The sequence below is a fragment of the Calonectris borealis genome, chromosome 23, assembly GCF_964195595.1.
Source record: "Calonectris borealis chromosome 23, bCalBor7.hap1.2, whole genome shotgun sequence".
Classification (NCBI taxonomy): Eukaryota; Metazoa; Chordata; class Aves; order Procellariiformes; family Procellariidae; genus Calonectris; species Calonectris borealis.
Window position 1 is genome coordinate 1313846 of NC_134334.1, and position 26074 is coordinate 1339919.

Consider the following 26074-nt stretch of genomic DNA (forward strand, 5'->3'; position numbering starts at 1 on the left):
TTTCAAGCTTTCATTTATACGCAGGCTTTACCGGCTCAGTGATACTGTTTTGTAACATTAGAGGGGCCAATATTTGATTGCACTGTTGCAATTCGTGTCTTGCTCATGCTATTCCTGTAGACTGTGAAATCCTAGGGCTGCATCGGGGTTATGCAGTTTTGGAGAGGTTCATTCTGATAAATTAGAAATGAAAACTCTGGATAGATAAAAATGCAGGACTTGTAGGTCGGATGCGACAGGTTTCCTTCTCAGCCCAAAGTCCAGACGACTCCCTGAGGCCCTCTCATCCATCTTCTGCTTGCTAGGATTTTTGCTAGGATAATTGCAGCACCACCGCCTCCTCGCTTGGACTCTGGCCAGTGCCTTGTTGACCTCTCAGAGGTGGTTGATGGGGTTAAAGGTCCCCGACTCTGAAGCTGCTCCTGCCATGTCCAACCAAGCCCCCAGAGAGTTCTGGGAGGACGTGTGGAGGGGAGCGTTCTCAGACAGGGACAGCATCATTGCATAAGCCTGGAGGAGAAGAGAGTAATGCAGAGGACACGTGTGAATACACACGCAGGACAGGCTGTAACAAACCCTGTGAAGCACAGCACCATCTAACCATAGAGGAAGCGCAGGACTGCCCGTATCCTTTGGCCCGGGCTAAGAACCTGGCCAGCAGGTCTAAATTTACATCCACACGCCAGGATGACACCTATCACTCCAACTACTCCGATTTGCCACAGAGTTTATGGGCAGTGTAGGGTTAGCCAGGAGACGCCATCATTCCCATTGGCTTTTACAGGACCAAATCCATTCTGTGCCAGCTCTGCACTTGGTCACAAACCCACACACTTGGTTCTAGGCTCTGCTCTCAGGGGAAAGCGGCTACACGCAGAATGCCAATTACTTGGTTTTGTTCTTAAAAGAAGTACTCCTACAGACAAGCAAGTGGCTAAGCGAGGCTAGGGCCCTGTCACAGGCCCCAGAAATGGCGCAGCAATATCCACGCTCGCTGTAACCCGACGGGAGCTGCGGGCAGCAGGCTACTCATCTTGACTCACTTGGCTTGGCTGTGAGCCCACTGGCGCCTGTAGAAACCTGCGCACAGGTATTTAGGAATATAGGCACGAAATGCTCATTGGCATTACCAGTGTGTTCCTATGTCCTTGTCGGGGCACATTTATTGCTGCAGTGAAACAGTTAAAAGCGTCTGCTCAGAAAAACGCATGGAGACTTCTGTTTTCTCTATAACAATCTGCTTGCTTCCTTGTAACCTAGATGCTCTCCCTCTTCCGAGACTACTTGGCTCATACACCTTTGCGTCCCTTCACAGCCCACGCAAGCGATGTGAAGACTTAGGTGGATGATAACCTCACACACTGGAGGTGAAAGCCAATGTAATTGCCACCCACGATCTGAAACAGAGGAGGACATGGTCCCCACCCTCCCTCGTCTACACTAGCCGGCGTAATGTATGCCCCTACTTTGCAATGAATTTGTGGCCGTGTAGCCCTCTCCTTCACACTGAGGTTGCACCCACCCACACGCAATCCTTTGCAGGGCGACAGACGAAGACCATACATTATCTGGGACATCAGTACAACGCTCAGTACAGTAGGACCCTTAGTAACGCAGCTGTAATGGTGACAATACTAACCAGTTATCCAACTTTAGCCTCTCCTCTTAAAAGCTGCGAGTCAGAGCTACTTGTCAAGTCAACCCATTCATGTATTGTAGGTGTGTGCTGGAAGAGGTACAGCTTTGTAGTGTTATGGACATGCACGCTTCCAAAATTGCTTAAAAGAAAGACAGCCACAAAGGAGTGCTGTGCTGCTCACACAAATGTCGTTTTACTATTACATTTCCTGCACAAGAGATGGTTCGAATTATTCAAGTTACTTATTGTGATTTAAGTGTAACCAGTCTGCATCTCATAGAATTGATTCAAAAACCAAAAATACCCCCTCCCCACCCAAGCATAGGCTGGACCTAACAACATAGTACAAATTTTAAATGAGCAAGCTGTTCCTAAACAGTTAGTACATTTGGCATATTAGTAACAGGACACACATAAGAGTCAGGCAAGTGGCTTGTGTTTACATTAGTTTCACCCGGAAAAAAGCTGTGTCCTATCTTCAAGCAGACCTTCCCCAGCTTCAGTACTAGCACCTACTATGAAGGAGGACAAGAATTTCACAAGTTTTGGGCGATGATAAATCAAAAATCGTGTTCTGCTTGGCAACTGCATTAAGCTACCGCTTTGCTGGACATTTAAAATAGACTTCATGACAAATTCTGTTGCTTGAAGTTTAGCTGCTGTACTCATCCCCCATGAAGGGTTGAGTATGCGCTCTCCAGGCCAGTCCGGTGATGCAACTTCATTGAACAGCTCTTTTGTGACAATCCTTTTGTAGGGATCAAGATACCAACTTCATAAAACTAGACTGAGTATTTTGGTTTAATGAAAAAGCAGAAAGCACAAATGGATCTGCCCCATACTTCCAGATTTTTTTCAAAACTCCAACAGGTGCTCAGATGTCATTTTGAGGTTTCTTGGTGGGTCTGAACTGGTCTAGCTCACAGGGCAGATTTCCATTTTATGGTTTGCTTTCGGAAATCAGGGAGATAAACGAGGAAGTCCTCTAGACTTGCTGGAAATACTATTGTCTATTACACCTTTTATAACCAAACCTGTTTCTGCAGACCAAACCTCGAGTTTCTCAGTATATGCCAGCTGAAGACCCATCCCAAAGTATAAATAAATAATAGTTACAAAAACATTTATACAGACAGATAAAAACAGACAGATGCCTCTATCTTTCTATATAAGCATGTTCGCACAGCACAGGCTAAATGATAAATTGATCTGGTGACCTAAAACTGATGCCCACTCCGTTTCTCCTCTATTTCAGTATAGGTGCAACAAGACACAGTTCACATGTGATTCACGCATTACAGTTAGAATGGAAGGGGAAAATAAACCTTAGCTAAAGGAGGCCAGCTGCTGGCTAATCCTATCGCATGTGCTGGCGGCAAGCTAGATAAAATGTTCTGTCATATACCTACCTGGTTTTTAGCCTGCCTGTACAGAGTCTGTTTTATTGTCTCAGAGTCTAAGGTGGAATTAAACACATCTTTAACTTCAAATGCTTCCTCGGCTGCTTTGCGAAGATCCAGCCCCTTCCCAAAATTCGGCATCTGCTCCAAATCTAACAAGCCGGCTTCGTCCTCCTCAATACACCTGTACCAATGACCAGGGGAAGGGGTTGACCTGTTGTTAGCTCATCTCAGCGTTCACATCTAGCCAACGTGAGTGTTGCTAGCCCAGTGCCTGCATGCACATACCATGGGGGTCTCACAGCCACATGCGTGAACTGACAGACAGACAAACACGAGAACGACACAAAATGCAAGGAGCAAAGAAAAAGTGGAGAGCATGACTATGCACAAACAAGCGTTAGTGCTATAGATATTGGAGAGTCAACGTGGCTACAATTCACTTTGGTCTTCTGTGTGGAGATGTCCAATTGCTGTCCACTCCTTGAAATGTTTGACACTGGATCAATGTCTGAAGAACACTGCTGCATTTTCTTTGAGTTGCAATGAAAATAGTGATGCACTGAAATCAATTAAGATACTACTTGGCATCATGGGACATTTGTTACAAATACCAGTTGGGAAACTGAGGCAAACTGAGGCAAAAAGAAAGCTAAGCCTATACTATGTGCAACGAACTTTAATTTTAAAGGTGTCTAGATGTGGCTCGACCTTGGAAAAAAAAAGCTTCACTTTTTCCCAGAGCTCTGAGAACTCCACTTGAAGTCAACAACATTTTGCTACAACTAAAATGGGTAGAGCAGCGCAAAACGGATTGCATGCATATGCCTCTTCCTTTGACCTGCCCGCTGCTTTAGAGAGAAAGACATTATCCGCTGAACTGTGGTACCCTGAAAATGCTGTTTTCTGTGTTAGACTGACTGTTCTCCTGACACGAACTTCTCAGGTCTTGGACATACACCTTATCACAGATTCTCCTTGCAGTCCACTTGTTTCATGTCCCCCACCACGGTGAAAATGGAATCTCTCAAGTGAATGCTTAAATCAAACTGGAGGTATGATACATGGCTTGAAAAATAAAACAGCAGCACTCACAATCTACCACTGACACAGGGTCAGAAGTCTGAGCCCCACAGACTTCTCAAAGGGAATGGCCCCCCTCACCTTCGGGTGTGGTCAAAGCTCATGGTGAGAGATGTGGGCTCTTCATCTTCTTCATCCTCAAAGGCTCCTCGGGGCTCCGCGGTGGGTGATACCGTTTCATCCTGTGACTTCCCTGTCAGGCTGTCATCATCTTCCTCTTCCAGTTCTTCATCTTCATCATCCACATCTTCTGTTTTCTCATTTGCTAATCCATGACACTGGGAATTGCCATCAATATCCTGGATTTCTGGCCTGAAATATTTGGTTAAGGGCGGGGGGGGGAAGAAGAAAGAAAAGAAAAAAAGAAAAGATGCCAAATGCGTAAGTCATGCCTTTTCACTGTAATGCAAGACTTTGATAATTTTATACATATGTACGAACACAGAGACATATTTATGCAGATATACGTATTATTTAAACTGCAAGGAAAAGGAAAACCAATATATTTCAGCCATTTAAAAATCAGCCTTCACAGTGTCTTAAGGGCTAATAAGCATGTCAAGTATATACCAACCCCAATGCTTTTCAAACTAGAATTTTGTCTAGTCTGGATTTAAATGATGGCTTTCCATCTCTTAAAACATAACATCTCTGGGACAAGTGGCTTTCCTCCTTCTCTGAGCTACTGTATTCTAACAATCTCCCTTCGAGCAATCAGAAGGAGGAAGCTTCCTCACGGTGTAATCTAACAGCCAGCCTAAATTCTCTCTCATATTCCTTTTGCTATTCATGCCCATATGGACCTAGAGGACTCCACAAAACTAGCAGTTTTATGTTACGTTAACGAGAGTGGGATCACCAGTGCTATGGACTTGGAACCCAACAGGATGCCACCAAGTGACATAAAATAAGATTAACATCTTCACCAGAAATTTTATGTCAGCATGTTCCACACTTCTTACCGTTCTTTACAAGGATCACATCATCATGTGGATTTCTCATACTTACATTTTGGGCTTAAACCTTAGTATTGGCATTAAATAGCTATTTGTGAAAACAGGATAGCAGCAGGTGAAATATCACTCAGTCAAAATAAGGCTTGTGATATGGATAGATTTGAAACAAACTAATAGACTAGAAAAGCAGGTGCCCCCAGTTTCCTTACTCAGTACTCTGATCGGTGATGGAACAGGCCACGTGGTTTCACAGCAGAAGGTAATGGTTCAATAACCACATTTTTATCTAGAGAAGAAATTGTGTTTCCTCACAACTATTGCGCTGGAGCCAACGGCAGCAGTCAGCCTGCCTGCCTTCTCCTAGTGCAACTTCTCTTGAAATTTGCTCCACTGGTCGCTCCCCCCATCGCAGCCACGTCTCCAACCGTTAGTGGCTCTCTGGTGTCAGCCCTCCGAACCTAAGTCACTTTCTGAAAAGACTTAACACTGGGCTTAGAGCCTGAGGTTGAATGCATTTTCCTTCCAAACTGTTACATTTCTCGCTTTTGAGCGTTTTAAATCAAGTACTGCAGGACAGAAGCTGACTGGTCTTTTAACCGTGTTAACAATACATGTCACCAGATAACTTTGTTTGTTTGTCTACCTTTTATCTGCTAAAGCTGATGCTTGATTCATCTCACTATTTGCAATAAAATTTCTGATTTCAGAGAAATATGAATCCTCTTTTTCATCTAAAAGTGCATGGTTGTCTGATTCCGAGTTTGGGGAAGAGGCACTGGTCCCAAGGTGGTTTGTAATGACTCCGGAGTGCTGGCTCACTGAGTGAGAGAAACAAGAAAAGAGAACAGGAGAAACAATCAGATCCTGTCAAAGCTATTATTAAGAGGAAAAATAAAGGAGGAACGTTACGCAACAATCCTCTCACTATATACTAATGATTTAAGAGAAATCTCACAGACCAAAGCTGCCAAAGGAAGTTCATGTTTTCCAGACTTGAGCTACAGAAAGAAATATAGGTGATATTTAGCATTTACGGATGGTATATACCACTTAAGAACCACTATCCATTGCATAGCTGTTGCCTGTAACTTTTCAATACATGTTTTTTCCTAGGCTGGGAAATCACTTAGTTGGCTTCAGCACAGGAATTTCCTCCTTCCGTTTTTATCTTAAGGCAAAGTCTATTTATCTTCTTGAACTTCACACATACCTACAAACGCATTTCAGGTTGAAAACCCTTGGTAGAGCTTGACATGTCCACATCCGCATTGTACCAGGAGATCTCACAATGTGAGGTTATGCTCCCTGGACAGAGTCCCCGGGAAGTTAGTATCACGATCGCTACTTTATGGATTGGAAAAGGGCACGTGTAAGTAATACCTGACAAGAGCTTGGCAGGGCTGAGTACTGTGCATGAGTGCGCGTGTGTTACAACTGCGCACTGTGGGTAAATGCATCTTTGGCTGCGTGAGGAGCTGGCGTTTGTTTTTTGCTCTCTAATGATATTCAGCCTTAAGAAACAGTGCTTTCCACAAAGGCTTCCCAAGGGCCAGAGAGACCAGACCATGGTGTCTTCTCCCTCCAGTGCCCCAAAAGAACCACACAGTCACGCCCTCTCCTACCTGGAACATTCTCGTGTTCGTGTTTCTTAAGATGTCGGTCCAAGTTGGTCTGCTGTCCAAAGCATCGGTTACACAGGTGACATTTGAATGGCTTCTCCTTGTTATGGATGTTTCGAACGTGCCGCTGGAGGTTGGAGGAAATGCTGAATGACCTGTCACAGTATTTACACCTGAAAAATAGAAGCAAATGCCAAAGAGTGCAACGTGAGAAAAAAAAAGAGAAAGAAAAATCTGACTATCAGAAAACCAGAAAACGTTGGTCCATAAATCTTTACTCAGCTGAGGACCTGGGAAGCACGAGGCATTAATCATTCCAGACAAATCTGATATTACTGTTACTCAAGGAGCACAAAGAAAGGATTAGGATTAATTAAGAAGTGAGTCGTCCAAACAAATAAGAATTTAAAACAAAATAATTACTTTTCCACACATGAATGCAAAAATAAGAAAGGTGAATTTATTTCTTCCACTCTTCTTTTTTTGTAGGGGAAGTAGGTGAAATATGGCTGTGGAGGGAGGAAAAAGAAGACAGAAGGAGAAGAAAGAAGGGAGGTTAAATGTATAAAATAGTTATTAGCTAGCATATCCCTACATGACACAGTTATCTGGACATACAGAAAACTCCAGATTTATTTGTGAAATTCCTTGTGGTACTCAAGATGTAGGCAGTACAGCAGGCCTTTAAAGGTAATTATGGTTATTATTACAGTACAATAGCTCCCAAGAAATACACCGTCGTTTCCAAACAGGATAAGATTTACTCCTATGTCGTGAATATCTGGTTTATGATGAAAAAACGTGGAATGTAAGGAGCCAAGCCAGAATGTTTAGGGAAACTGCTGAGTGAAGAAATGTTCCCTCTTTGAAACAAACCTCTGCAGGACCCCCGGTAGATGTGTTGGAAGCTTGTTCAAAGTTGCCACCCCCTCTCTGGATTCAGATTCTCTCCAAATAAAAACAAGGCTTTGCTAAACCGTGGTGCCTTGTGAACTCAGCCCTCTACTTCTCTTCCAGTGCACAACAAGAAGGCAGCCGATGTACTGAAGAGGGCAGCTTTGAGCCACAATGAAGAGTTTCAGTACTAAAGCCACAGAAAATCTAATTCCTCTTTGAATCCGCCTGAATCCCTCATTAGATCTCCCTTTAAAGATGTCATTTGTACCTCAACAAAGCTGCTTTCCTCATGGCTCTACTTCCAAAACCCATGAGAAGTAGAATCCTTTCTCCGCTACAGACCTCTGCAAATCCTGTACACTTACGGGACAAAATAGAAACTGTTCTTAAGCCCGCGTAATTCCAGAACAAAACCGCCTGCTTTAGCAGAACTGCGCTGTGCTCCTCTAACTGAGACAAAATTTGTCCCACTGAGCTGAGCTGCTGTTTGATAAGGCGTGAGGATGGTGGGGCATTTGTGCACCGTTTAGGAATGCCATTAGTTCATTATGGGAAGAGGGCGCACAGGACTTACCTTGTGCCTGTGTCATTCAAGTATGAAACGGGATTTGCCTTGACGCTACGGACATAGCATTGTTTCCTACAAACACAACAGGTTCAAATGCGGGAAGGAGGTGCGAGCGTGAAAAATCTATGCTGTGAAACACGCACACAATTTCCAGATGTGCTACAGCCATGATTTTTATTTGGTCTCTAAAAATAAATTGGTATTATTTTTGGAAATAGCAGAGATACATTTATGAAACGCTCTCTCTTGCTGAATGTTTATGGATTCCATGTCTGCCTCTGAATTTCCTACTGTTAAATCACCAAAAAGAATAAAGATATTTCAGATAATGAACCTTTATTATGATTAACCTAGGAAGAAAGCAAAACCTCTTTTTAAACCACAGTTTTCTCAGCCTTCAAAAGTTTTTTTTTCATTTTTTCAAAAAACACAAATTGAACAACTAAAGAAAACATATTTGACCATCAGCAAGAACAAGCGCAGTTTATATACGGAGAGTTAAACAGGCACAGATCTCCAGCTCTTATTCTCCTCCTATCTGCCAGCAACCAATGAATCTGCTCTCAGGAGCTGCCAGGCTTCGGCAGCTTCTACTCTACAGCACTTCAGAAAACTGAAATGTCCAAAATAGCCAGTACCCCCACATCCCTGCTATTCCACAGGACTTTCACAAGCAGTTTTGCCCAGCTTCGTTCTACTTGTACTGTATCAGCAGCCCCCTCCTCGTCCCTGCTGGCGCCCAAGGTTTTCACTCCTGCCTGCTCTACGCCCTTCTAAGCCAAACTCTCCTTGATTCGGGTTTGCCTGGTGCCTGGCACCGCAGGGGCACCGGGGCTCCCGAGCTGCCCCGGGCACCCACGCCGGGTCTCGCCTACATTACTCACACGAGCAGTTCCAGTGACTTCAAAGAGCGCTTGCGTGCGCAAGGCAAGAACGATCTGGCCTCCTGTACGTCAATTTATTTAGATGTTCAGGAAGTCTTTGAAAAGTTTCCTTTGACAGGTCCTTGCTCTAACTATGAGCTATGTGGATCCAGGTTAGGGTAGGGAGAAAGGATAAAGAGCTTGTTAAAAAAATAGAAAACAGAGGGGCATTCGCAAGGAGCAATAGCTAATGTCTGAAAGCAAAGGGATGAGGGAGACGTACTGTATTATTTGTGGTCCCAGAGGGGTCGGTACTTGGATCTCTGCTGGTTTTAATCTAAATAAATGACCCAGACAGAGGAACCAGCTTAAATTCAGGGAGGAGGTGAACACAGAGGCAGGAGAAGAATAAAACTCAAAAGAAGCAATATTTGCTTTGTAAACACACTGACAAAATGCTAGTTAAGTTTCTTCCGTATCAGTTTAAAGTAACACACCAATGGGCTAAAAAAATATGAAGTGGGAGTGAATGATAGCTAAGAACGAGCCAAAGCTGGAACTCAGGAGCTCTGAGGAGCGGCGGGCAACCCTCAGAGCCTGAGGGAACTCAGGTACCTGGTACAACACGACTGGAAGGGGGAAAATAGACAGCAAAACCCCGTAACATAAGAACGAGTAACTGAGCTAATCACCACAGGACGACGACAGTTTGGTAACACTTCAAATGTGACAGTAAGGATTTGGTAACATGCTTTGTAAAGTTTCGACAGCGTGACAGCACTTGCAAAATTCTACACTTATTTGATGATCAATGTGAGCTGTAAAGACAGAATTGCAGTGACAAAGCATAAAACACACGGAGGAAGCTACTCTTCCTCTGAGTAACTCCTGAATCTCAAGTACGTTTATACCAGGGATGAATTTAGGCTACATGTAAAGAAAAAGAAAATGAGAAAGAAGAGATTTTTATTAAACTATGTGCAATCTTAAATGACACGGTAGACGTCAGCTTTAGTTGTTAGTTTCAGCTTAATGCAGATAACAGGACACGGGGGCCTAAAAGGAAATTAAAGAAAAACAAATTCAAAACAGACGTCAGGAAGCACATCTTTATAGGAGGAATCACAGCCTCACAGGCAATGCTTCAGGATTGGGTGTAACTCAAGAATCAATTAGATGGCATCCTGGAGGGAACGGACATTTGAAAGAAGAAAATAAAGTCTGGCTGAATCAAATAGCTTTTAGTTGTTCCCAGTCCAGGTTTTATGTAGCTTATGTGATTCTGTGCTTCCACAGAATGAAAACAAAACGAAGAAGCAAACCGACGACAACAATACACCCTTATGTTCGTGTGCTCCAAGCATAAGGAGCTTCACTAAAAACTGCCTCTCCTGGATTCTGCTTGGTAAGCTCAGAACGCCAACAAGTCCTATTTTTTACAACCCGAGTTTCCAGGTAAGTCTGACATGATTTTACAAGCCCAACTTATTTTGCATTTCTCTGAAAGAAACAGTTACGTTTGATAGTCCTTTTTACCACCGGGTTTTGAAATACGTACTACTGAATTTTAGATTTGGTGTGGAAAAGAAGAACGAGAAGCAGCATGTCGAATTTCACTGTATAGCATGTTGTCTTTGAGCCTTTCCAAATCATTTGATTTTTAGAAAGTAAAGAGCATTGCCAGGTATTTCCTACTCTTCAAAAACCATGTAGCACTTTCCCTTTACAAAAAGAATTAATTTGCCTCCTTATTGCTCATGTGCTATTAATTCCTACTCTATACATAATTAAATAGACACCTAGGAAGTTTAAGTGACTTGGTAAAAAACACATCACTTATCAATGACAATCAGGAATCAAAACCAAAGCACCTTATTTTCTGGCCTGCCTGTTTCTTGATCTACACTTGGACATTTGGTCAGTTTATGTTAGCTTTAAGAACATTTTAATTCGTATTTGGATGACTATATAACACTGACAGAGTCAAAAGAAAAAACATTTAGACAATCAAAAGAAAAGCCATAAGACAGACATCAGCAAAACACTGAAAAGTCAGCAACCTCCTTTTAACTCCATAAAGTCGGCACTTAAAAAACAAGCTTTCAAAACAATTATTGCTGCAAAAGTTGGAAATCTCAGTTCTCTGAGAGCAAAAGAAAATCAATGATAATTAAGCTCTTCTGTAAACGTAGCACTAACTCTCAGGAGTGCTATTATAATGCAACATTGTCCAGAAGTCAAACCTCTATTACAAAAAAAACACACAGGCCATTTTCTGGGAGAAGACCAGATCAAATAAATCTTTATTTTCCTAACCTTTGTTAAGTTGCAAGTCTCCTTTTTTGGAAGAAAACTGAACTAACAACCTCTGAATAATCGGGAGCAAGCATTTTAGTCAGACAGGGGTGTATAGTGAATACACAGTATTCATTCAAGGCATATCAAATAACGCAACTGAAAAAGTCAGAAGGGGGAATGGTTCCAAAATATATGTCTGCTTTGGAGAGGGGGTTTTTCATTTTTAATTTACCTAATGTCTACACTCAAAATTCTGTAAGACTCTGTATGGAAAAAAAATTTGACTCCGCATGTACCAGGGATTACAATGTGGGAGAGAGTAGCTTCTTAAGTTAAACTAAGCATAAAAATTTGATGTATTTGACCACATGGCCTTTTGCTGCTCATAAATTTGTTTGTGTTTCTCTTTATATAACAACTATTACATTAGCTTTGTTGTGAACTTATGACTGTATGGAAATACCATAATATTAGCTACCAAAAATGAAACTGTTTGAATTGTTACTATTGTTTGACAAGGCGCAAAATACTTACCCGCATTATGGAAAACACAATGCTTGATTTTCAGTGAGCTCTCAATTCATCATTCATTCAGTTTTGCTCATATATGTACCTATTCTAACAAGAAATCAACCAAAGCGTATTTTTTGCCAAAGTTTTTTGAAACTGACTGCAAAACACTAGGAGAAAACACAGGGGGAAAAAATTCCCACTTGCTCTTCCATGAGAAATACTCCTTCACATACCTATATACACACACACATACTTACACATATTTTCTTGTGAGTTTTATTCAAATTTAAAACACTCCCTTAAACAGGAGTCCCTTTATGAGAACCAGCGCCGGTGTGTGCCCAGGCTGGAACGCCATGCCTGCGTGCAGGGTCCTGTCCGCAGGAAGAGATGGGCAGTTTTGCCGTGTGCCCTTTTGCATAGACACAATGCAAACTGAAGTATAAAAATCAGATCACCTTGTCCACAACTAGCAGAAAATATAGTTCAGCCTTCTACCTTAGACACCCAACTGAACACGTGAAGCTGTGCGCATCTCCCCGCTCTGAGCGCTCTTTTTAAACTTTGCGATTGAAGGTAGGACACTCCCTAACTCAGGTTTTAAAGCAGATATACTACAGGGCTTTGCTTTTCTTTTGTTTTTTGATCCACTACTCCAGGCACCTCTGATATGCATTAGGAAAAGAAAATAAAAATCTAGCTAGACCCAGCAGTTAACTTACTGGCAAGCCCTTCAAAACAGCCCGATTTTCAGAGACATTCAGCACCTTCAGCTGTCCTTGAGATGAATGGTTAATGTGAGTGTTAAACAACACTGCAAATCAGACCACTCATTTGCCAGCATACATCTAAATATAAGTTAAGTGTCTATCTTCAAGCTGCCAAGCCTGATTATTTTTGGCTGGTACACATAATATACAATCCTATGAATCATTATATGTAATGCCTCAGGACTGCGGTATTATGTTGGTACAGCTTTATAGAAAGGAGAAAAAATAACACAGTGGTGAATGAGGAGTGTGTTGGGAAAGGGGTTGTATCTGGGGGACAACATCACCTGTAGGGCTGCTCTCCAGTGTGTGTCCGCAGATGCCGTGTCAGATTCGCTGAGCGGGGGAAGATCTTACCACAGTACCTAGACAGCGAAAGCCAAAGCAACCGTCAGTGATGCAAGTCCTGCCACACCAGATCATTTACAAACACTATCACCAGCTACCACCGACCTCACTCATTTTGATACCGCGCCCAAAATCGGAAAATCCCTTTGTGCACTAATAACCCTCAGCACCTATGAACCCAGGGAGGAAGATGCGGAGGTAAAAACTAACAGAGCAACACCCACCCCAGAATAACGGGATTTGCAGTGGCGAGATACCGGTGTAACCCATTTCCATCACAGACAGAGAATGACAGTCGATTATGCCGCATCATTGGGGAGGGCAGGAAAAAGAAAACACCCGATCAGAACACGCCGGTCAGACCCAAATGCTGGCTGACTTAGTAGCTTCTCTTGGAGGCCTGGGCAAGTATACAGGAACACAGTAAGGATGTAGTGACCCATCCCCAATATATTCTCCCAGCTTCCATCTGAAGTTGAAGATCCTCCTAAGGTTGAACCGTTGTGCTCAATGCCGTTTTGCTGAGTTTCTTCCATCTACTTTTCTAAAAGCTTTTTGAATGCACATAAGCTTTGTACATCCACAACCTCCTATGGCAACGAGTTCCTCTGCTGAACTGCGTGTTGTTTAAAAGAACCTCCTGCTTGTTAGAACCTGTCACTCAGGAACTGCATTCGACACTACCTCGGTCCTGCATTAGGATAAGGAGTGTTTAATCACTGCCTATTCATACTGTCCATCGCTTGAGATTTTTACAGATCTCCTTTATAGCCCTGTTTAGTTGGTTATCATACAGAATCTACTTGATCATCCTTCTCGGAATTCACAGAATTTTCTTCAGGATAAATGCTGCAGCACTGTGTTACTGTTATCGGGATATACTGCTGTGAGTCCGACAGTCTGCTTAGAATAAGGAAATGCAGCAACAGGAGATGAAATAAGAGAAGAAACTGTATTCCACAATGAATCTGATTCACAGTAAACTCAAAAGGAAGGGAGATATAAATAAAAATATTAATTGGGAAATAAAATATTAAGTATGAAGGGTTACATTTTGTGACTACGAAACCTGATGCTTACTGTTGTGGAAGGAACTTATGAGTAGATTTTCTTAATTTCAGAGACATTCAGCACCTTCAGATGTCCTGAAGATGGATGGTTAATCTGAGTGTTCATCAGCAATGAAAATCCAAGTGTTAACTTGTGAGTGTATATATAAATGTAAGTTTAGTCCCTATTGTAGGTAGAAACCGCAAATTTCTAAATACTCAGCTGAAATTTGAGCCCATCGCTTTTGTGGCAAAGTTGAACATAAGAGATACATCAAACAAAATATGTGCCCTCTTACTGCAGCCAAGAAAAATGGCAGTGGGAGCCACCACAAGAACCTCTAGTAGTTGCAGGTAAAACTGCGTAAGCAGATGTAGGTTTTTACTCCCCAGTGATCTGCTCCGATACGAGCTTTTAGAGCTGCAATGGATATGTAAGTATTTCTGCGGATACAATTGTGTTTGAAAAAAAAATTGTTTGCTATATGCCATTTTTTAAATTCCATTGTTTTGCATAGCTGAGTTGGACGTAGCCGAGATTGCACTCGCATTGGAAACTGTGGCATTTGCTACCATACACAAGAGACTTGGCTTGGAGAATTCTGTTTGCTTGAGAATCTCCAGATCTGCTCTCAAGGTTATTAAAAATTACAAAGAAAATAGAAGATGCTGATTTTCTACCAGACAAAACAAGCTATTTCAGAGAGAATTAGTCATCAGAATGCTCTGTTCTAATTCTGCTGCTCCTTGTTTTTCCTCCCACCCCTGCCGAGACAGTAAAGATGTCCATGTGAAGTTGCCCTGGTGCCTCCCGGTGTCTGAAGCAGCTCCCCAGCCGGGGTGGCATTCTCCCAGGGCTGCCTCAGCAAGCTGGGGGTACGGTCTCGCTTCGGCGGGGTGCCCAGGCCCTTACCTGCAGGTGTAACGCTCCTTGCCCTTGCGCAGGATGGGATCGGATAGCGTGGGTGGTGGAGATCGGAAGTTGAACGGGTGGTGTGGAAGGGGCTGCAGGGAAGTGCCAGTGTCTGCCTTCATGGCTGCAAAACTCTCCAGTTTCTCTGTCATTGTTTCTATGGCTGACATCTACAAGTACAAGGCAAGACCTCATGTCATAAATATCCACAGGAAGAACAGTATCTGATGCACAAAACATGTCTTTTAGCACTGGTATGTTGGTCATCAACTGTTGCTGATGTTTGCTCTTACTCTCAGAAGCTAGCTGCACAGCGTGAAACGGAGCCACTGAATCCAGCCAGGAAAGAGAGAAATCGTGTATCGGGCTCAGAGAAATCAGAAAAGATACAACTGGCAAAGCCACGCAGTAAGCATTAGATCTCAGAAATTAGGCACTTGTTTCCCTTCTGCAATCTGCATGTGCTCACTTTCAGCATTTCAGATTAAAAATTATCTCAGAATAAGCTTGGCTTCCCTTTTGCCAGGGATGACACTGAAATTAGACACCGTCGTCAACTGCTGGATGTAGAACTCACTGCCCAAACCCTCCTCTCCAACTCAAAACGAAGTCTTGGAGAGCAAGGAGGTTTGATTTCCCACAGCATCCGTTACCCCCGCAGGGGCTCACAGGCAGAGCAGCAGCGAGCTGCGGGCCGGCAGGCAGGCAGACGACCCCAGGTTAGGGAGGACAGAGAAGTTTTGGGCGGGAGGCAGAAGAATCCTGGCCAAAGTGGAGTGGGAAGGAGCACGGGGGAACGCCTGACCGCTGATCAGGGAGCTGAGACGTAGGAGAGGCTGAGGCTGGAGGGGCGAAGAGGGAGCCGCTGGGAAGAGGAGGAGTTAAGATCAACTCAGGATGGAGTGGGTCCACAGAGAGTTTGCCTAGCGAAGAGGCCAACATTTTAATTACATGTAAGAAAGGTTCAGAAGCCAGTAAAGGTGATGGAAGGATGGGTGGGAGATGGCTGAGCTTCCTGGAGTGAAAGGGAACTCCAGCCAAAGTACTCTATGGGAGCTGTGGCTGGATGAGTTACGGTTAGGAGGACCCCAACCGACACACTGAACGCCCGTTCGGATGGGAGTGGCAGGCACCCAGGCCGGGAGATGGGATGCCGAACGAAACGTTTCTGGGTGCCTTTACCAGCTTTCGCTTGTATGACTCGGCAATGGCCATGTTCTTACATAAACACTGGATTAAACACCACACCAGAAAGAGGGAGAAAGGGAAAAACCTGGAGACACAGGAGAAGGCGAAAGCAAAAAAGGAAAGAAAAAAGACAGCCTGCGTGCAAAAAAAAGCATATGTGTAAAAATCCTACCTAAAGAAAACCACTTTTACTTTCATTAGAGCAAAACAGGAAATCCAAATCCAAGAGAGAAATGCAACTCGGAGGACTACGCTGACATCGCCAACGTTCAATTTTATGCACTCTTGAGAGCACTTTCAAGATACCAAGCAGAAAACACGGATAAAACAAACAAGGCAGCAATAAAGCTGCCTCCTCACTGCAGATGACATCAGCGGGAAAGAAGGGAGCGCTGGGGGAGTGGGAGCCTGAATGGAGAGTCAGCCCGCGAGCTGGGGGGACAGCGAGCGAGCGGAAGGCAGTAGGAAGCCATATATCAAAACGAGATGCTCTATTGTACAGGAAGGGCTGACCTTTTGCACGTTTACACTTTATTAAACTGGGCTCGGGGAGGGGAAGAGAGCCAAGATATTGTTTAAAATGTATGACTATAAAAAAAAGTTGTCTTAATCACCAAAGAATACATTGTGGAAGGCTGACAACCATTCATAAGCTGTAAAAAAGAGGAGTAGTAAAACCCATTTCCCAATAATAGATCCACGGCCCCTTAGTTGGAGGCTCCCAGCCCATGATAAATAGTAAGTAATACTTAGCGCCAGCCACTTGAAAAGGTTACTTGATCATTTACAGCAAAAGCTCTGCCCCAGCTGCCAGTCATGTAACAAAACCATCATGTTAAAATGCTATCCGGATCTTTCAGAGCTATGCCACTCAGCCCTTTGCTGGAGTACCTGGAGATATCTTTTGTTATGCCCTGTTCTTTAGGCACTTAGTCAGAGATGTTTGCTGGCTTGATAGCCGTAGGCTTATTTTAAAATTCTAAACACCGGCCATAGCCTCTCCAGTGGTAAAGGCACTTTGCTATTTAGGGAACAACTGCCTGGTTATAATAAAAAAGAAGGGGAGAAGAAAAGAAACTTAACAGGTGAGAAAAGGTTTTCCATTAAGTTATCAAAAAGTTACACGATTTATTTACGTTGTCCAGAGTTTCATTTAAAATAGACAATGTAAGAATAACTCCCATCAGAGCAGAGAAACTCCTGTCAATGACTGGCTAAGAAATAAAAGTTGCCTGAAATTCATTTTGAGAGAGAAAGCATCTTCTGAATGCTCAGTCTTTATCACATCTTTTGGCTTAATCACATCCCACCCAGGGCCCTCTACGAGAGCTGGGGAATTATTCATGGAAGAAAAGGCTGAGACCAGACTCGTGTTTGGAGTGAGAGAAACACACTCAGAGCGTGCCTCTAATTGACCCGGTATATGAACATTGGACTTAACGAAGAAGACAGAAGCAGGAGCCCCTGAAAATATGATTTCTTAGGAAAAGATCCAGGATAGTATCGGATGGGGATCTGGTAGTAAAAATCTTACATATTCTTGAACAAATGACCTGTCTCCGTTGACCGTATCTGAAATACCCAATTGATTACATAGCATGGGAACAAGCAACTCTCTAGATCGAGTGATCTTTACACAGCAACCCGCTTTATTAAAAATTAGTTATCAGGAAGTTTCAGGCTCGAGTGATTGTAAATTTTAGGCTATTCTGTGTGATAAGCTATTAGAGATAACCAGACCTTCCACATCTTTTCATTGCCATGGGAAGAGGACGTGGTCAGGATTTCAGGAACAATGTTAATAACCTTCCACCCAATGCTTGCTCCTACTCAGGGTCTGTACGTTTCTCATCGTCTTGTTGGGTTGCTTTGCCACACTAGCTCCTCCCTGCTATCAGATTCTTTACAGGCAGATATCCCCACTATTCTAACTCACACAAACACAGGATGTTCCTGGCCAGCCTGTCACCATTATCCAGCCTGTATGAAGGAAAAATCGGGGGAAGTTATTAACCAAACTCTGAGGCTGATGCGAAACAATGAGGGAACTAAGTTTAGCTGTGAAAGCAACCAGGATCCAGCTTCCACAAACCTGCAAGTTATTTATCTAAGGTGGGAAACATTATCAGAGGAGAACAATGCATGTGAATATAAAGGAGAGTACAATAATGACCACAGAGCTCAGCTCCCAGCATGTGTTCACAGCAGGGGAGACGAAGGATAGCTGGTGACCGTCACACCGGAGAGGATGTCGGCAGCGTCTGGCAGAACTCGCTGCATTATCATTATGGAGCAAGGAATCTAAGGGCAAAGAGTAACACTGCTTCTTGGAGAGGTTAGCTACCCCTTGTAAGATAAGGGGTTTTGTACACTGGGGTCGATTCTTGTGAACAGTCTTGGTTGAACTGGACTTAGCTGTGCCTTTCAAAGACGCTGGGGTGAAAGCCTGGTACGGCAGTGTGGGCTGATGGGCTGCATTCCCGGTCCACTGTCAAAGGGGAAAGCTGGCCAGCAGCGTTTCCCATTGCTCTGCAGTGACTCAGACCTGAAGGAGATGCAGAGGGAGCAAATGCCCGTCAGAAGAACAGCCACTAGAGCAGCTGCGCAGGAAGGAGAAAATACAAGTTCTCCGTCAAGTGACCCATCACCTTTTGGAGCAGGCAGAACTGAACCCTGATTCTCCACTGCCCTGCATTTTCACGCCTTCTAGATGATGTAAAGGAACGTCAGGCAGGTGTAAAATGCTACCGCTTGGATGCTGGGCAGTCCTTCTCCACTTTGCACTACTGCAAATGACTGCACCAGGTGCTCCCAATGGAAAAATTACGTAGGCATTCTGGCATGTGAAAGGGGAGTTTGGCAGACCGTATGAGTTGTCCAGACCTCATCCCTGTTCTTCTGTTCATGCAAAAGAAACAGCAAGGCATAACTACCACCATCCTCAAACCAGGTATGAAATTAAAAGTATCTGAAAGTAAGTAGTGGAAAATAGTGGAGTTTCCAGTCAGGCCCTTGGATGAGAAAGGGTCTGATCCAAGTGCCCTGTTTGTACCAGCTCCATCTCAAACTTCTTGGCATTCAATCAACACTGCATTATAACGTCACTGCTTTTACCTGGGGGTGAAAAAGCAGCGGGGAGGGTCGCAGGTACTTCTCCTTTAGGGCACCCACAGGGTCTGTCACCTTCCGCTTCTCCACCCTGCTGGACAACAACACAGAGGGTTACATACCTTACAGGGCTACAGGCAGCAAAGAAACAGCCAAACCATTTGCAGAGGTTTAAATTATATATATGAGGCTATTCTCCTACTGACACAATGTCTTTCTTCCCCTTCTAGTGGATACTACAAATTATGACCCACAAGTTACCCCGCAAAAGGCACTGGAAACAATATGAAAATGGAGCCCCTCCTTTGGGCAGTATTTTTTTAGCCATCAGACTGATGACTAAGAAAACATTTTCATCTTTCTATGTGAGAACTAATGCCTCTGCTATAGTGGTTTATAAGCCTCTGCCTTTCTGAAACGTCATGAAAAAAGCTGCATTTACAGCAAATGCAATGTTTAAGTGGGAGAAGCTCTAGAGTCCACAGCAGGCAGCCACGGCACGGAAAAAATGTCTTTGAAAGTTTGTCTTTATCTTAAGAGTTAACACTGGGCCAGACTTTGCAGTCCCAAGTGTGCTGAAATCATTAGGTGTTTCATATTTATTTCCTCCCTTGCAGCTGACATATAATTTGCATTGAGTTTCTTTGGCAAGCTTACGTGAACAACAATTTAAAAAGTTAGGAACTGGGGGGAGATTTCTGAAGTGACTTAGGAACCCGAGTTCTTCTGATGTCACTTTGGTGCATTCAAATACTCCATGCTTAAGCACCTTACTATGCAGAAATGATCCTAAAGTTAGGCTCCTGTTTTTGAAAATATTGGCTTTGCTTTCACAAAATACTCTACTTGCAGGGAAACCGTGGTGTGGAATCACCAAAAAGAGAAACTGAAATGTCCTCTATGGGAAAAAAGTGTTACAAAAGTAACTCCAATAAACGCAGCTGCATCTTTAAATTACTGGAATAGAGTCCACCTCAGCTAAACCAGCAGAAATCCAATAGTAAGAGTAATTTTAACTACATTAGTCCAGCATAAATGAGAGCAAATTATTTTGCTGCATTTCAGCTGATTGGTGTGTGGATCAAATTACCAAAGAGTTTAAAAGAAGAGTCATGCAGAGTGCCATTTAGTGAACTGTATTTAATCTGCATTTAATTTTTCTTAGGTAGAAGAAAAGAGAAGAGCTGGATTTGAAATGCAGTCAGAATTACTGTGCTTTGGAAGGTACGTGTTTTTACGGGCATGAGTTTTCAGAAAAACAACCACCTCTAAAACAATACGTAAAATTTTCTCCCCGACACAAGGTAAAACAGTAAACCACAGCAAGCAACACCCCAACCAGTGGAGCTTTACACCCCGTGGCGCGCGGCAATCAGCTACGATGGCCGGGGAAGCCCCCTGGACCTCGGCAGGCGTCTCCGGAGACAGCCCCACCTGCACCAGAAACGAAAACCTCAGTGAAGCCACAGCGTTTCACTCAGCTTCGCCATCTCCCACCGTCGGGTAATGAGAACACAACAAACGTACGAACTTCCTCGTCAGAGCTGAATTCCGCAGTGACCAGAGGATTAAGCTGATCTTTTCAGCCCAGTGCCTGAGAACGTTACCTTAACAAGGCTGAGCTAAAAACTGCACTGATTTCAGGCTGTCTGGCTGCATTAAATTATATCACCAGGAGAAAATGTCAAGGATTTAAGTGGCCTTTGGGAGAAAAACGAAGGAGCCAAATGATGTGAGAGAGCCTGATAAAGAGAAGTTTAGAAACAAAATATTTCCATATTTTTTAAGCCGGGACTTGGAAGCTCTGCTGTTTAGCTCATTACATCAGAAGTCTGAGTCGCAAGCAACTCCACCACTGACTTTCTATTTTAATGTATTACTAAAACTATATGCATCCCATGGAATGCAACAAACGATGCCCCCATCCTTCACTTCCATCTGTCTTCTGGACCTTTACGGTTTTCCCGAGGCTGCTATTTTAATTGGCAACGGCTTTTTCAACCCATGTTATTTTAACATTCCTACTGAGAATGCCCAGAGGTGGCAGGATCCTAAGCTAACGCGAAGCTTTTGCCTTTCTATCCCATTTATTTGTTTTTTTCCAGAAGTACTTTTTACAAAAATAAATGCTGGACTATTTACATCATTACTTATTTTTCCAGGAGGAGATGACCACGGTGGGTCCCAGACAGAATACGTTACACGTCCCGGGTTGTGATGTAGCCGTTTCCATCACAGATGGTAAGCATGTAAGCAAGCAACACAGCATCAACCCTGAGAGCGCTGGCAAAGCGAGAGACGCTTTCTTAATAGCAAGCAACGAGGGCTCGCTAATCCTCATCTCAGCTGACAGTTCTTTGGCCTGCCCAGACATTGACATCATTTTTTCCCACAGTTATCAACCGTACAATAGCAGCGAGGCAGTGACATAGGTGCTGTTCTCCTGGCCCGCTTTTCCAGCCGGCAGTGAAGGCCACGCCACCCCTTGTTGTTCGCAGTCCTTCGAACGCTCAAGCGAACCGTCCCCGTGCTGACATAATCGCTCTGCGGTGGCTGCGAGCCTTTGCAGCGCTAAGAAAACGCCAGCTCCTGCAGCACATCCGTTAACTTTCCAGCAGGCGGGATGGCAGCTAGGCTCGCTGCGCAGCCCCGCAGCACGCTATTCGCACGCAGCTCAAGCAAGGCGAGGACCACTCACTTCCAGGAACTGGCTGGTCACTTGGACGCCGAATCCAGGAGCCCTCCGGGCCAAACCCACCTACCAAAATGGATGTTACGGAGCATCCTGTCTTAGGGGAGAATTCATTGCCATGTTAATGTCTAAACCAAACCACTTTGGGATACCTCTTTTCACTGGACTTTGCTAAAAGCCAGCAAACGGTATTTGCTACATGACAAGTGCATCTCATCCGTGGCAGGAAGATAACAAAGGCAGTGCCAGTGCCTGGATGGGTAACACGCCACCTTACTGGCACCCTCACCTTAAACCTTAAAATAATTTTCCTTTAGAAACAGGTTTTATAAAAAGCTCTAAAACAACAAAAGATTCAAGTCTTCCCTCTACATCTTCTTCCGAATTCATTCCTTTTGGAAGTTTAACTGGCACTTGGATAACTTTATCCAGTCTGCTTTACACACGCCTTCCACGTTCAGCTTATTCTAGGCACAATAACGAATCGGGCCTTCCTCAATAACCATGCGTTTCAAGTGAAACTAGAAAACCCTTGTTATCTTCTAAGAAAGATAAGTCTGCAAGAAATGCATCTGGGAGAGATCTGGATAATAACATGCTACCATGTATTTACACAGTACTTGCTGCTCCAGACTTAAAAATGTTTCAAAAAGCTGGGTGCACATCAGCAGTTCCTATGAACTGAAAAACTCTAAGAAAAGGAATTAGAAAGAAAAAGGGGGGTGGGGAGGAAGAAAGGTGAAGTGGCTCACAAAAGGCCATCAAGTAAGTCAGTGGGAGAGCTGCATTTCCAGGCTCCCAGGGCTCCTGACTCATTCCCAAGCCATGAGAGCCCAGGCTCCGAGGCATCTGAACTCTGCATTCTTATCGAATCAAACCTCTGGAATTTCCCCAGCAGAAGTGCCATCTTAGTGTTGGCTCGTGGGAGAGTCCTTAAATAGGTCAAGTTTCTTCTTTATCAAAATAAGGATGTGTTCTTTATACATATTGATTACGAGTACTCCTTTCAATTATTCAGCCCTTTGATTCAGAAAATTCAACGTGCTGTGACAAAGGAGAGAGAAGTACAACCAACTGCAGCAGACTTTCACTGCTCTTTCTAAACAACCCACATCTCGATCTGCCTCAAGTTGCGATGTCAGCTAGAAAATTAGCTCGTTAGAGGAAATGCTTAAGGCAGGGTATGTTAATACCTGTATATGGGGTCCATGAAAAAGGGTGATGGCTTAGCATAATGCAGGGATGGCTGCTGAGGCAGTTGAGACTGGGAAATCTTGGGTAAGACTTCACTTGCCATTAGCTTCCTTTCCCCATAAATGTGGTTTTTCCGTGGCTCTCTTCCTCCGTTCTGACTGGCTCGGATGCGGTTGCCAATGCTCAGATCCAGTGGCTGTTCTTCCCCTGAGGGTGGGGCTGGCAGGACCTTAGGTGGCGGCAGGATTGGCTTAATCTCTTTTGGCTTTGTGGTGAGATCGAAGGGCGACTCTGAGCTGGTGCTGCCTACTTTGTGGAGGTCCCTGGGTGACTTTGGTTCTGCCTTGACCAGCAAGTTGTGATTGAGGGTCCGCTCCGTAAAAGGATAGAGTGAATGGGGGAAATTGGGGAGGAACTGAAAAGGGAACATGGAATGATACGGGAGCGAACCCATCTTTTTCTCCTGCATCCCCATAAAGCCAGGCCCAAAATACTTCTCTGCGATGGAGGCGATAGCTTTAATAGAGTCATTAGCTGCTCCCGTGGTAGGCAGCAGGTGCTCTTCGGGGGGAGGAAAGAAGGAATGCTGCGAATAGAAGAGAGGGATCTCACTCGTGTTGTTGGTGGAACTTGCAGACACAGAGCTGCTGACAAAATCTGGCTTGTTCTCAATCTGTTTGCTCTTATCTTTTGTTTTGTCCCTGTCACTCTCTGCATCGCTGTCCAGGTCAGAACCGGTGCCAGTAGTGGTGTCCAGATCTGTGCCTGTGGTTGTATTGACATCCTCGAAGTCACTGCCGTCGGACATGTCACTGTTCCTGGCTTTTAGCTTCTCCAGGTAGGAGTTTTCCAGGCTGCTTTCACATTTCTCCTCTCCTGAAGCGGCCTGGTTGCTGTTGCTCACTGCAGAGATCAGAGGAAGTGCTGGGTTCCCCAGGGGGCTTGGAAGCTTTGCGTCTTGCGTGTGGTTGAGGGGACTTTTGAGCAGTTGTGTGGGTGGTAACAAGGGGGGCCTGGGGTATAGAGACGGTGGGAAAATCCCTGGGAATCCTGGAGTAAGGGCAGGAAATGCCGGGGGGGCAGGTGAGAATGGAAGACCCCCCGGATGCGGGCGGGAGGGAAAATAATCATTAAATCCCAGGCTGGCATGATTGAGGTTGGGAGAGGGCTTGGATTTGTCCATCATGGAAGTGGGCGTTAGGGGTAGGCCGGGGGCAAAAATCCCCCCTGGGTTGTAATGGTTCTTGCCCTCGCAGAAGCGCCGGTGTTTGTTGAGGGAGGAGGTAGTGCTGAACATCTGGCCACAGTCCTTGCACTTGATCTGGGTGCGACAGTCCGCATGCATCCGCTTGTGACGGCAGAGGTTGGAGAACTGCGTGTAGGATTTGTGACAGACCTCACCTAAAGCATCAACAGAAACCAACAACAAAAGCGATATGAAATTAACAGGAAGTGGCGGGGGGTCAGGAGGGGCTTCCCCAGCGTCCCCCCGCCCCCGAAACCCCCCTTCCCTAAAGGGAGAGGAAAAGAGGGGACAAGCAGGCTACAGCCATCCGCTGGACCGGATCTCTAGAAACCCGGCTCCACGTTTCTCCTGCTAAGGCTTCCCACGTATTCCCGGCACACCGTTTAGTGCCGTTGTGCTTCAGCTCTCCCTGTACAAAACCAAGCTCCCGAGCCCACCTGGCCTCTTAGCTCGCAAGCATGCGGGAAGAGCGCTCTCCCTCTTTCAACGTTTGCACAGGACGCGGCCTCGCCGGGCTGTGATCTTGGCTACGTTTAGAAAAGGAAGAGGCGGCCCTGGGAATCCTGGCCGAGGCGGCTGGAAGAGCCGCGAGGGGAGCAGGCTGGAGAGCCCAGGAGCAGCTGACAGAAAGCACGGCTCCCTCGGAATCCCAGCCGTGGCCCAGCTGGCACGGGCCAGGCTCACCGAGGCTACCGCCCCAGAAACAGCAACGCATCTCCCTTGCAATGAACCTCCCTCCTAGGGACTCTCTCGACAAGCGACTCTCTACAGAGACCTGAGGGGATGTGCTACCCCTGCTCAAACATTTTTTTGGAATTTTCAATAAAGAGAATGATGCATTTTAATGGTAATACCTATTTATATTAGCTAGTCTGCCTTCCCTGTAGTCCTGGCACGGCAGGAAGTGCTGAAGGGAGAAGAACTTTGCCTCATTTAATCAAACCTACCCTGTCTTTAATGCCATTAATAGTAAGTAACCACTCCATAGGGATGTTCTATAAATACTTTGCCAGCCAGGCCTCAGTTCAGCTAGAACTGGGCGAGATCTTGTATTCGTTAAATTAGTAAGACACCCTAGCAATGCTCAGTTAATGCTACATCAGCGTCTTCTTTAACGACCGGTAAATACAGAGCTTTCAAAATGTGAATTTTTATGATCTCTTTCACCTGCAGACTTTGCTGGTGTGGAAGGAACAGGGCAAAGTAAGAAAAAAATCCCACCCAAACTTTTCTATACATCAAAACACTGTAACTTTTTATTATCTGATGCCTCTTTCAACATAGGAATAAATTCTACTTCTTAGTGAATTAACACACTTCTTTCGCAGGACAACTGCTGTTATCACCATTTTGTAAACATGGCAACTGAGACAAAGAGAGGGAAGGTATATTGTCCAGAGTTGGGCAGGCAAGGACCTGAATCCAAATTCTTCTGACACCCCCTCCTCCAACGCAGTGACGAAGTGGCCCTTCCCTCCTTCCTCCCTCCCAACTTTTACTGGTAGGTACACGCAAGCGTGACTTTCCCTGTATTTTTTTCTAAATCTTTAGGATTTACATCAGTGCTTGAATATCAAACGACTGTCAGGAGCATATTTCACCAGCAGCTCGGAAAATATAAGGGGAAGGCCCTTCTATTGAAATTCAAAGCAAAGGTTTGAATTTAACAAATTTGAGATTTCAGTTCAAATGAAGTTTGAAAGTTCAGTGGACTGTCACTGGAGGGGATG

General features: G+C 44.5%; 1 protein-coding gene across 1 annotated transcript in view; it reads right to left on the reverse strand.

The window, feature by feature from the left end:
* Positions 1-326: 326 nt before the first annotated feature.
* The window catches only part of PRDM16 (PR/SET domain 16), a 216387-nt gene continuing 190639 nt past the window's right edge, over positions 327-26074 (reverse strand). The window contains exons 8-16 of the mRNA XM_075172177.1: positions 23098-24499; positions 19219-19306; positions 14917-15086; positions 12894-12971; positions 6701-6870; positions 5722-5896; positions 4204-4434; positions 3049-3223; positions 327-510 (exon numbers count right to left, since the gene is read on the reverse strand). Coding sequence (XP_075028278.1) covers positions 376-510; positions 3049-3223; positions 4204-4434; positions 5722-5896; positions 6701-6870; positions 12894-12971; positions 14917-15086; positions 19219-19306; positions 23098-24499 — 2624 coding nt within the window. The 3' untranslated portion in view covers positions 327-375. The remainder of the gene's footprint in view (positions 511-3048; positions 3224-4203; positions 4435-5721; positions 5897-6700; positions 6871-12893; positions 12972-14916; positions 15087-19218; positions 19307-23097; positions 24500-26074) is intronic.